The sequence below is a fragment of the Drosophila persimilis genome, unplaced genomic scaffold, assembly GCF_003286085.1.
Source record: "Drosophila persimilis strain 14011-0111.01,24,50 unplaced genomic scaffold, DperRS2 tig00000798-arrow-arrow-pilon, whole genome shotgun sequence".
Classification (NCBI taxonomy): Eukaryota; Metazoa; Arthropoda; class Insecta; order Diptera; family Drosophilidae; genus Drosophila; species Drosophila persimilis.
Genome location: NW_020825355.1, coordinates 710,220 through 722,376, shown reverse-complemented (window position 1 = coordinate 722,376; position 12,157 = coordinate 710,220). Strand labels below are relative to the sequence as shown.

Sequence of the window (12,157 nt, the reverse complement as noted above, 5' to 3'; positions counted from 1 at the left end):
CTCCGCCCCCATGCTCGCTCACACAGACACTAGCGAATGCTGAATTTTTTCTAATAATGAATGAATATGAATGAAGAACAGACAGGGAGTCGAGTAGAGTCCTGGCCCACAGCACAGTCTAACACCAATGACCAACCCATGGCCAACTTATCAAAGCCAAAACGTGCCCAAAACGCACACAGCGAGCGCTGTGTAACGTAAAGGAATTTACATAGACAGGCACCAGGACATTGCGGTAGGGATCGAGAGGAAGCCAGGACACATACATACACACGTACGGGGCAGTATCTGACTTCCTCGCCCAGTTGGAACGAAGACGAATGAGTGTAAGAATCGCCAGCGGCATGTGATAACAACGCCGTGTCCGGGCGTAACTTCGAATGTCCATTTAGATGGTGGCCAGGTCTGAGTGCTACGAGGACTGTGTCTATGTGTGTGTGCTTGTGTGTGTGTTTGCTGGTTCCTATGAATATGTGTGTGGGTTGATATTGAGTCACGTTGTATTCTTGGCTTCTTGTTCTGTCCAGTCCTGTCCTCTGTTACCTCTCCTTTCCCATCACGGCCTGGTCATGTAAATGAAAATCAAACATGCAAGGGTTGATAAAGAAAATCGCGAATTCTAACACAAAACACACAAAAAACTATACATATATATATGTATGTATATATATATAGGATTTTCCAGTCCTTTCTTTGTGTCATGGGAGCGCCCACTATTGAAATATGTTTTGGCGCTCTCCGCTGTGTTTTGTGTTTCGCTTTTGCTTTCCTTGCCTTTCTCTGATTTCACTTTCGTTCCCTTTTAATTAAATGAAGTTTTTGCTGAGGCTTTAATTAACATCAAATTTATCTGTGCGTGCTTCCCGCTCCCGCCGAAGCCCATGGCGACTCCGAACGCCCCAGAAATCTGCGCACGTGTAGCACAATGCCAGCCGCCAATGGGTTCATTACCCGAATGTGTGCTCGACTCTTGAGCCTGTCTCTGTGTCTGTGTCTGTGTCTGAGAGTCCTAGAGTGATTCTGTGACAGGTGCAGGTGAACTTGAAAAGTGCTACACACACTCGCTGACCCAAATGCCACGCCTCATCGGGATGGGGGAATCCTCCATCCGTAGGCCTAAGTGGCTTTCCATGTTCGATTGCAGTTTTGGTTGTTCCGCCATAAATCTTGGGCCCTAACTTGTCCCACCACGCCTTGGATCAAAATATAGGTCAGCCGTACACAAAATATACATATGTATATATATTTAAGCAGAACCGAATGAAAACTAATCCCATGATGATGCAACTTTAGTTGATGCGGCACGCGTGTGTTTCGCTCGTGTCGCTTCTTTTCTCGCGTCTGCCCTTCGTCGGAGTCTTCCTGCACTTGCGACGGGGCTCCTTCTTCACGGTACGATCGATCTTAGAGCTGCAGCTGTCCGAAGTGCTGGCCGCATGTAGGCGCGTCTCCTTGGCCGATTCGGAGCTCTGCTGGCTCTTGGAACGATGACATACGCCAGGGATAGGTATTGGGGGCACGCCGCCAGACGTTTTCTGACAGATTTGGTTGACCTCCAGATTGTTTTTCATAATCTGACGGTCAAACTTTGCCTTAACCGCGCTTCTGAGATGGTACTTGGTCAGCTTGCCGTGACGACAGTTCTCCATGATCCAGTGACGCACCTTGCGACAGCCCACATAGATGCTCGGGGAGCCGTGCTTCAGGTCCATGAGGTAGCCCTGCGGGTGCAGCCGGCCGAAGCCCAGGTCAAAGACATTTAGCGGCAGATCCGGCGGAGAGGGTCCGTCTTGGGTCTGATATTTGTATGGACCTACAGCGGCCAGCGGAGATCTCGTCTCTGTAAAGAAGCGACGATCCTCCGACGAGCAGTACTTCCAGGGGTGGAAGCTAACGGAGCCATCTTTCATTCGAGCAAAATCAACCTTCAACTGATCGTCAAAGACCATTTCGTCGATCTTCAAAAGCTTGCCGTCATGGTGAGTCACCTGGAAGCTGACACCCAGCGGAGCAGGCAGTTGGATGGAGCCACTTCCGTGAAAGTGATTGTTCCGAAAATAGCCCACGTAGCGTGAGCCATCTGGATACGTGTAGGTACCATAATCCTGCATACCCAGCTCATTCATTTGGCCAAAGAATTTGGTTCCAGTTGGGAAGTTACTGTTGCGTGTGCCATCAATCGACCTTCCCTCACCCGTTGAATCGCGAACCAGTGTAGTGTATCTCTCCATCGAATAAGACCCAATTTTGCAACTAATACTTTAAAATATAATCTGAGACTGTAGCTGTAGTGCTACTGTTATTGTAGAATTATTGAATATTAGCACCAGGCATGCTTGTGTTTGGATCCCTTCTACGAGTATACAGTTATTTTTCGCCTACTCCCATTTAAAGTCGTTAGCAAGCTCAAACCTCAGCTCCCAAGTCTCTCCCAAGTCCCGAGATAAGAAATAATAAATGATGTCTAATGCGCAAAACTCTTCCCTTACGAGACCTATGGTAATTACACTCTGACCATATGTATATATAAGCTAATATCCCATGTTGGGCAGAATCAAAGCGTCGAAAATGCCACTGTTGGTAGTAGTTCTGTTAGCCTTGGCTGTGGCTGCTGCTGACGCGGTCAGTCCCAAACCTGACCAAATCATCACCAACGGAAGTCCGGCGTACGATGGACAGGCTCCCTATGTGGTGGGCATGGCCTTCCACCAGAGCAATCAGTGGTGTAGTGGCACTATCATTGGCGACACATGGATCCTGACTGCTCGCGCCTGTCTGACGGGCAGCACCGGGGTAACCATTTACTTCGGAGCGACACGCCGAAGCCAGGCTCTCTTGGCAATGTATGTGGGAAGCACCCAGTACATTCAGGACAATGAACACCTCGCCCTAGTGCGCGTCCCTAAGGTGAGCTTCGGCCACAGGATTAGGAAGGTCGCTCTACCAGGACTGCGGAACCAATCGAATCGGTACGAAAACAGGTGGGCCACCACCTGCGGCTGGGGCAGCAGCGCATCAACACAAACGCAACCCGACTGGCTGCAGTGCGTCGACCTACAGATCATGTCGAACACCGAGTGCATCCCCTTTTACGGCCTGGCCACAATCACGGACCGCATCCTGTGCACCCGCACCACCAACGGCAAGTCCATCTGCTTTGGCGACGCTGGCAGTCCGTTGGTCATAGCACAGGGATCCACTATGGTGGGGCTGTCGCTGTTTGTGTCCACGCAGGGCTGTACCCTGGGACTGCCAGCAGGGTTCTCTCGGATCACTAGTCAATTGAACTGGATTCGCCAACACACTGGAATCTACTATTAAATTGCAACTAAAATTTAATATTTAAAGAAAATCCATATATCTTCCGATTTACAGCTGAAAGCGAGAACGTGAAATTTCCATATAACTCGATCGACGAAGCATGTTGGATTGCACCACGTTCAAATAGTCCGTGTTTGTCTTCTTGTTCATCATGACCTTGACCGTGTCGTAGTTCTCCGTGGGGTCCAGAGGGATCGGCGCTGAGGCAAAGCTGTCGGACTGGCAGCTGGATGGCCCGACGGAGTCCACGCGCTGGTCATCCGAGCTGCTGGTCCACTGACGGGGCTTCACCCTTATGGTCATGTTCTCAGTCTCAGTCTCATCGAAGTGATACGTTGGCAAGTCTCTGATATCTTCTAGTTCTCGCTTCTCCGCCACCCCCTTGTTGGCACGGAGACACTGCTCCGTGGCCCTGGCTTTGGAGTTCGGATTATAATTGCAAGTAAACGCCATCGATGAGGGGTCTGTCTTCGGCTTGGACTTTCCCTTCTCCTTGCACAGCTTGTGGTAGTAGTGCTTGCGTTCCATCCTGAAGTTCGGCGCATAGATGATAGTCTTGGGGAGCTGGGACATCTCCGTCTGTAGATTGTTGTCGATGATTTGGCGACAGAAGTACGGTATTGGCTCGCGGATTTCATCCGTGTGAGCATGACGGCAGTGGCGCAGGATCCATTCCTTGTCCCTCGGACAGCCAACGTAGATGCTGCTGGTGAAGGGCAGTGGGCGATCCGTTAGCCAGCCGGTCTGCGGATTGTAGATTCCCTCCTCCACATCGTAGCAGTCCTTGGGCACGATGCGTGACCTTAGACTGTTCGTCACATAGGCGGTCGGACCCACGGGCGGCTGACTGTACAGGTGCTCGGACTGGTAGCGTCGGTCCTTGGGCGTCAGATAGTCCCAGTCCGAGGAGTCAAAGTCGATTCCAGTGAACCGAGCAGTGAACTGGCCCTGGACATGGAGTCCATCGGGGAAGCACATGTCCTCGATGCTCACCAGTTTCCCGTTGTTGAACACACCCTTGATGGTGAAGCGATAGGGCTGCGCCAGGCGCAACTGGCCGAACCCATGGAACTTGCCGTGAAGAAAGCGGCCGCGATACTCACTTCCGTCCGGATAGTGATAGGTGCCGAGGCCATCCATCATGTGCGCCTCCTTGTTCCAAGCTCCTTCGTAGCTGCTGCGGGTGATGAAGTGCCTCAGCGGCGTCACCTTCACGCCAACACTCGACATCGCTTTGTGAAGATACAGAAATGTCCTCGGCTTGGTGCTTTGAATGCTCTTTTCTCTGTCCTCACCGTGTGTGTGATTGTATGATTGTCTGAATGTGTGATTGTGTATCAGAATCAACTGTATTTGAATTTGAAACGGAAACTGAGACACACCTGACCCACTTGGAATGGCCTGCCTTGTTGAGATTACCCATCAGCTTTATGACTAAATAAATGTTTGGACTCGACTCGACTCGACTCTGGGTCGGGAGTGGCCGCGTCCGCCGCGTTTCCGTCCGCGTTTGGCTTTTGTCGCATGTCTGACCTAATGAATCTTTGCATACTCTTGCGGCAAAAGGTGCGCATAGCAGGTGCGTTGTGTTCTTTTTACAATGAAGTGGAAATGGGATTGAGTTCTTGAGTGTTGGGCAAGAATGCTTAGAATAAGAATTTAGTGGAATTACATTTGAGGTTGATCTATTAAAAAATTCGTACGCTTGAAATTTGCTAGACAATTTTAATGATTAATAGCTTATTCTATTGGGAATTAATACCACTAAAAAGCGAAAGTCTAAAAATAAGACCATACCATCAACAAAATGGCAATGTTGAAATAACATTAGAAATGTAAAAAATTATTAAAAATGAACTTTGGTTTTTCCAATTAATAATCCTATGAATAGCTCTCTTTCTTTAGCCTATGAATTGTTTTGGGTATCAGTGTTTCAAATGCCTTTTTCTACAGAGATTGTAGCACATACATTTCTAATCAAAATTCCAATCAAAATGGTTTCTACATAATGAGATTGTCGATACCGTTCCTCTTTGCTGAATTAAACACGTTCTAAAAAAGAGCAAGAGCATCCCATGTTCGATATGGCTTGAGTGCGCGCTTAACACCCTCTGAATAAATGGTGGGACACATAAAAAATGATTTTAAGCGCCACCTTGGGTCGACTTGCAGCATTGCTTGACCAGAGTCATCCACCGTTTAAGAGCTATTGGCGTTTATAGCTATTGGCATTTGCTGCCGTTGTCGTTGCTGCCATTGCCATTGCTGCCATGGCTGATGTAGGTGCTCTATTCTCTTCCCAATTGCCATGGTTACTGCCGCTGCACATGTCGTTGGCCTGGCCAAATCGTAAGCACTCCCCAGCGGGCAGTAAATCATGCTCACTTACCTCACTGTTGGCGCCAGTGGCGATGTTGCTGCCACTGCCGCTGCCACTGCTGCCCACGCAGCGGAAATCGACAGAACCACCTGATGAGCGTCGCGGCTTGCCGATATCCAGACGAAGGATTCCGGGCTTGGGTCGCCGTGGGGCTGCGGCCGGTGGGCTCTGCATGAAGTCGGTCGTTGCCACTGGTGTGGCTGTGGATGGCTGCGGCTCCACATTCTCGGTGGCCTCGTTCTGCATGACCAACTACTAAACCAGGAAGGCGAGAGTACCCACAGAATGCGCGATTCACCGCGCACACAACCGCCGTGCAGCTCCAACGCGAACAGACTATATCCTGGCATGGCCTCCTGGCCTCCTGTACAGCTCGTGGAAGCAACAATTACGCGCGCAGCCAACGGGCACTGAAATAAAATGTGAATTAAACGCGCCACCCACGCGATAAGTGTCAATGGATGTGTTGAACCCCGTATTCGCATACCCGTGTGCCCCATGGATGTAGTGTGTGCTGTGGTGTGGTGTGGTGTGTCTGCTCCAATGAGGATGACGCTGGACAGGACACGCGGCACTCTCAACTGTTTCTTGTTGCTGTCACAGTCACAGCGCTCACATGTTCGTACCCGTGTTGGGTGACACAAAAGCCAACTTCCTGCTTTCAGGGTCGCCGTAGCCTACCTTTGTGTAATTATGTCTGCCGCAGCCCCAAAAAGTGTCAACAGCGCTGGCCCAAAAAAAAATATCGCATGTCGCATTCACCATGTGAAAATTTCCATTTTTCATTTTCACTTTTCATTTTCTTGTTACTGTTTTTGCTAGTATCTTTGTATCTTCCATTAGTGCGTTGCGTTGGCCCATGTCCTTAATTATGAAAGCACGAAGCATGAAGCGCTGCCTTCACTTTGTTTTATAATTTGGATACCCTGTACTGGACACCGATTGGGCATATTTGAAGCTTAGTTAGGCATTCGTGGATCCATTTAGGGTTTATTTCACAATAAAAAACCCTTCAAACCTTTCGTTTTTATTCGGGTTTCCATTCATTCCAATTCAAATTTAATCGTTTACAAACAGTCGAATACTTGTTCTGGCAGTATATAATGAATAATGAATATTTTATATCTTGTGTTTATTGGGTATCTTTCAGTCGATTTAGTGCTTGCAATATCCCCGTCCAGAACCCTCCCATTTTCCCCGGAATGCGTTCCAGTCCCCAGTCCCAGTCCCAGTCCCAGCCAAGCCCACCTGCGGTGCCGTGTTCGCATATCCATGTCCTGCCTGCCCCGTGCTGATATGCAATGCTTTTTCTATTACATGCAAAGCGCGTTAAATTAATTGAACTGTAAAGTGTCAGCAGAAGCAGCAGCAGCAGTGCCACCAGCAGAGCCAGTGGCAGGAATATAGCGACACCATCAGATGACGAGTAACTCAGCATGTTGCATTTAATTTTTATTATTTTCACTTTATTCTATGGCGCTGAACCAGATCCACTAAATACTAATTTAACTTGGGTTGGTTATGCGTTATGCTAAGTGGCTTATACTCGTAAAATGAACTTTTCTATTTTGTCGCAAAAAGTTATTTGTCGAATGTCTAGATGTGTTTTTGTGATGCGTGTGATACGAGTATGTGTTTTGTATGTGCTTCCTGGCCTGGATTATGCTTAGTACAAATTTCAGTTTCAGTCTCAAAAATTGTTTGCATAAATTAACTAAAACCATTTTACGTACGTATATTATTTGTATGTATGTATATTTCATCTTCCTCCTGGATCTATAAATGTCGTACCTAAATGGAAACTGTGATAAAATTGTGAGTAATATCGTCTACTGCTGCAGCCGCTGCTGGACAATAAAAGCAAGGCATCTACATAAATAGTGCAATAAAACCCCGACGGAATTTGATGACGACTGAAGTTATGTTGGATGCATAAGCATCTGGGCATAGCTCCAGTCTCATATTTCCCAGTATTTCACAGATACAAATGCCTATCTAAATATTCTTCTAATCATTTTTCTGTATCCTTATGGACGAGTATGTACTTATCCAATAACTTATCAGAGTTCAAGTACAATCTGCATTTGGCTCGTGCATTGTACACCCTCTTTGAAGCTAGCTAACTACTATGTCTACGAGTCCTATCTACGAGTACCTTCCCAACCAAACCCTGTTTTTATAGTTAAAGAATCCCCATAAATTTCGAGTGAATCGCTTATACACCACGTATGCCACACACGCCACCGCAGTCGCAGTAAATTTATAGAGTAGCCCCCTGCAAAAAAGGGGACTGCGAAGCGCAAAAATGGAATCGATTTATGCATAAAAACGTTGATGCTGGACAAATTTATGAATAGCAAACATTTGATCTTTGTTGTCCTTGCTGCAGGAGCTTTAGCACGCTCTTTTCCCGCCACTTTGGCCGTGTTTGCTTAACTTAATAACCAGTTTTTCTCGTACCCAAAAAACTGGTCAAGTTAAGCAGTGTAGAAGATGCTGCGCTTTTTGGCTGCTTCCTTTTCCTGTGTGTCGTACGTGGCGTATGATTAATGTGCGTGGCTTGTTCGCTTAATGAATTGGCCACAAGAGTACGTGTGTGTGATTGTGTGTCTGTGTGGTGTGTTGCCAAATACTTTGTTGTTGTTAATACTTAAATACACATTGAGCTCGAGTGCTATGCTCGCTAATTGACTTATGTCTACTCGTATGCCTGTTGCTTTGGGCCTCCTCCATGGTCTTGGTCCACCTCCTGCCTATGTAAATGGCATCCCGATGAGCTTGTCGTTCGTTTTGCTTTGTTTTCAGTTAATTTGGTCATTTAGTCTATTGATTTTCATATGAACTAAGTATGCTAGAGCTTAGGGCCAGCATATTTATCAAACCTACACTTAGGGCTATGCAAAAAAAAAACTCACTTAACAGCTAATAAACGCACACATTACGGCAGTTCGAGGGGCGGCCGCTGTCTGGCCTGGCGCTCAGAATGTTGTCACTTTGCCCAAACGCATGCCGAGCAATTTACGGCGCTTTTTGGCGCTCAACTTTGTCCAAATGGTGCTGCTGCCCTCCACAAGCAGGAACTCGTCGCATAAATCATCAGTTTCCTTGGCGATGCCGCCGTAGAAATGATCCTCCTGATACTTCTCAGAGCGCGAGTCGCCGGAAACGAAGCCGCTCTCCGGCCGTGACAGGGAGGCGGTGTGCCAGGGCAGCTGCTGGAACCATCGTGCCACTTTGGCGGTCGAGGAGAGCTGTGGAAATGAGTGGGTGGTGGTGGTGGGTAAAGTCAGTGTGTAAATTTATGCAAATGAGTTATGTGCGCAAATTGCTGCCCCGCAGCAAATCCAGCGAGAGTAAAAGAGAAGAGAGACGAGCAACGAGCAACGAGGCGACCAGGGAAAGTGAAAAATGGTGACACTTGTTTTTGCTGCTTGTTTCTTGCGCCGCACTGAGCCGGACGGGCATCGTTTTTCATTCATCAAGGGGAAATTTATGCACTCCGTAATGCGCTCAAGAGTACGGTTCTGCTGTGCTGCCGGTTTTTGCTGGAAAACTCATTAGGGAAATTGGCCAGCCAACCCAGCGTTAACATTAAATTATTAACAATAATATATACACTCGGACTGGTATCGAAACAAGTGCAGAGCTCTGGTCAGAATGTTTATACATAATTATGCGACTTTTATTATTATATGCGATGTTTGTGCTGCTTCTGTTTCTGTTACTCTTCGATTTTCCAATGAACAAATAACATTTGCCTAGGCAACTAATTAATGCATAGAGTATTGGCATTTCAAATTATTATTATTATTATTGCGCTTTCCATTTGCATCATATCGTATGGGAAAGCCTATGCGAGAAAGCCGCATAATGGGAATTAAAATACAACAATTAAAAAAAAAAATTATTCAACTAAGTATTTAGAATATATAATAGATTCAATAGCTTAAGGGTAAGGGGTGTATAGGTAGATTTCACTTTAGGAAGAGAAAATACTTTGAAACGTTTACTTTTCCAGGTTTTTCATTGCTGATATGCCGTTGGGGATTTGGTTTAGATTATGCTTCGTAAATACTTTCACTGACTAGACATTAGAGAGTTAGAAAAAAAAAAAAAAAACTGAGACTTTGGCACACTTTGATCTCTCATCTTAACAACAATAATCGGCAACATAATCTATAATCACTAGACTAACTTTGAGCCGTGCAAATAATTTGCTTTAAATGATCTTTGGCACACTGGGACCTGCTCAACCTGCTCCACCTGCTCCTAAAATGCAAACTAAAGTTTTCTTCTAAATTAATACTGTTTCACTCATTCACTCGGTCCTTCCACTCACTAGCACTCACACCACTCAAACCACTCACAATCGAACTCACACTAATCGTCTAACTTAGGTCCTGGTCCGTGTTGAATCTCCTGTATCCGTGTATCCACGTATCCGCGTATCCGTGTATCCGCGTCCCATCACTTGGTCGTGTGCCTTGCCCAGGCGGTCCTCTGCACTTGGCTCATCATCTGGCTCCGATTGGGCACCTTCTCGCTGGTGCTGCGCGTAATGAAGCTGGGCGTGGCCGACAGCTTTCGCTGGTGTCCCGCTTCGTCCGTCACCCGCAGCTGCACTGTATTGAAGCGCGTGTCCCTGCCGCTGTTGTTACCGTTGCCGTTTCCATTGCTCTGGCTGCTTCCGGGACTGATGTTGTTGTTGCTGCTGCGTAGACGCGGGGACGAGGGAGAGTCCAGCGTAGAGGAGCTGCGGCTGGTGTCCCGCGTGCTGGTGGATCCCCCACAAGCCAGACCGGCCAGGTTACCGTTTGAGACGGCCGCCTTCAGTTGCTCCTCGAGACTGTTCAGGTTCTGCTCGATGCTGAGGCGTAGATCCTCGTTCAGCGAGGAGCTGCCGGCGAAGGAGTTCCGGTTCAAGGTGCCCAGCTGCGAGGGAGTCAAGGTGCCCGTTGCCGCCGGAGAAGTGAGAAAATTGAATCCCCCCGCCGCCACATTATTGTTAGGGGTGGCCGGTGCACAGGACAACGGATTCGCATAGAAGAACGAGTTGTGCGGCGAGGCCGAAGGCGTCTGCTGAGTCGGGGCTGGATTTGCATTCAGATTGAGGGCCTGCAGCCGATTGAGCAGCTCCTGGTTGACCTGGAACAGATCCTTGGACAGGGCATCCTGCTGCTGCTGTTGCTGCTGCTGCTGCAGCTGGTTGCTTATGCTCTGCAGCTGGCTCATGGAGGGGTACGGACTGCCTCCACTGGCTGGGGGCGGCGTAGCAGGAGTCAGCTGAGGCTGCGGTTGTTGCTGCTGCGGCGTTGGCGGCGTCTGCTGCTGTTGCTGTTGCAGATTCTGAAGATGCTGGCTCTGCTGATTAAGCCCGCTCAGCTGATGGCTAAGAGAAGTCAGCTGCTGGTTGATGTTGCCCAGGTTGTTAATCTGCTGATTGATGGTCGCCAGGTTGTTGTTATTGCTGGTGGCCTGGAGCAGCAGCTGCAGCTGCGATTGCTGTGGTGGGTGAAAGGTCACAGACAATGGAATTAAGTACTGGGGACCTGCCGGGCAGCTCAATGAACTTACAACAAATCAGAACGAGAACGAGAACAACGAATAACGAACAAACAAACAGCTAGAACTATAAACAGTCGTGCAAAAAACAGCAAATGGCAGCCAAGTAAATCAAAATCATGCAAAAAGGGGATTCTCTGGGTCAGGATATGCTCGGATTTCAGCGCAAATTTACGATCGCATAACTCAAAAGCTTAAAGTAACATAAATGTCGGGGTATATCCTCACCTGGGGAGCCAGCCCTATGTTGGCTGTGGTGAGGCCAGCGCTCTGCTGCTCGTTGTATGCCCCCAGCGAGGCCAGGTGCTCCAAGAGCTCCCGATTCTGCTGGAGAAGCTGCTGGGTGCGCGCCTGTGGAAGAGATATACTCCAATCAATGTGGCCATTCAATGGGTCAGCTCTATAGTGGCTACTCACCTGCGCCTCGATGCGCGCATTCGTCTCCGAGATGAGCTGCTCTCGCACCAGCATCAGTTGTCCCAGAGCCTGACGGGTCTGCAGGGCCTGTGCCTCCAGCTGATCCTTCAGCTGTGTGATCTCAGTACGCGGCGATGCAGGAGAGCCGGGCAACTTGTCGTCTACATCGCACTGCGATCAAAACGATGTACAATGAATGAAATATAAATTACTAATCTAGAAACATTCAAAGCCTTGCCTTGACACCCTCTCAGGTCGAGCCAAAAAGATATTTAATCGAATTTGTTTACTCTTTCTGGGTGGGTTTTGTGTTTGGATAAACAATTTGGAAATATTAATTTGTACAAAAGATTTCACTTCGATTTCCATCTGATTTTATGCCGGAGATTGCGGCTCATAAAAATTTGCCAATCACCGATGGCATTTTAATTGTTTTGGTCGGAATATGGTAATGGCCAATACGATTCGGATGCGGAT

At 47.9% G+C, this 12,157-nt stretch overlaps 4 protein-coding genes across 6 annotated transcripts in view; 1 reads left to right on the top strand and 3 right to left on the bottom strand.

Moving 5' to 3' along the window:
- Positions 1-1,229: 1,229 nt before the first annotated feature.
- Positions 1,230-2,265, bottom strand: LOC6602456 (MORN repeat-containing protein 5). Its single transcript, XM_002027456.2, has one exon. It carries the CDS (start codon positions 2,229-2,231, stop codon positions 1,290-1,292), a length of 942 nt encoding a protein of 313 aa, XP_002027492.2. The 5' UTR covers positions 2,232-2,265; the 3' UTR covers positions 1,230-1,289.
- A 303-nt stretch (positions 2,266-2,568) lies between these two features.
- LOC6602511 (serine protease 1) lies at positions 2,569-3,352 on the top strand. The gene has a single exon (XM_002027457.2). It carries the CDS (start codon positions 2,569-2,571, stop codon positions 3,319-3,321), a length of 753 nt encoding a protein of 250 aa, XP_002027493.1. The 3' UTR covers positions 3,322-3,352.
- Positions 3,353-3,369: 17 nt separating this feature from the next.
- Positions 3,370-4,551, bottom strand: LOC6602512. The gene has a single exon (XM_002027458.1). The coding sequence runs from the start codon at positions 4,549-4,551 to the stop codon at positions 3,370-3,372; it is 1,182 nt and encodes a 393-aa protein (XP_002027494.1).
- Positions 4,552-9,447: 4,896 nt separating this feature from the next.
- Positions 9,448-12,157, bottom strand: part of LOC6602516 (capon-like protein) — a 42,864-nt gene continuing 40,154 nt past the window's right edge. For 2 of the 3 annotated variants that reach the window (XM_002027462.2, XM_026992969.1), the window contains exons 8-10: positions 11,681-11,851; positions 11,492-11,614; positions 9,450-11,203 (exon numbers count right to left, since the gene is read on the bottom strand). In XM_002027462.2, coding sequence (XP_002027498.2) covers positions 10,169-11,203; positions 11,492-11,614; positions 11,681-11,851 — 1,329 coding nt within the window. In that variant the 3' untranslated portion in view covers positions 9,450-10,168. Of the gene's footprint in view, positions 11,204-11,491; positions 11,615-11,680; positions 11,852-12,157 lie in introns of all 3 variants that reach the window. The other variant, XM_026992968.1, reaches the window with a different exon arrangement.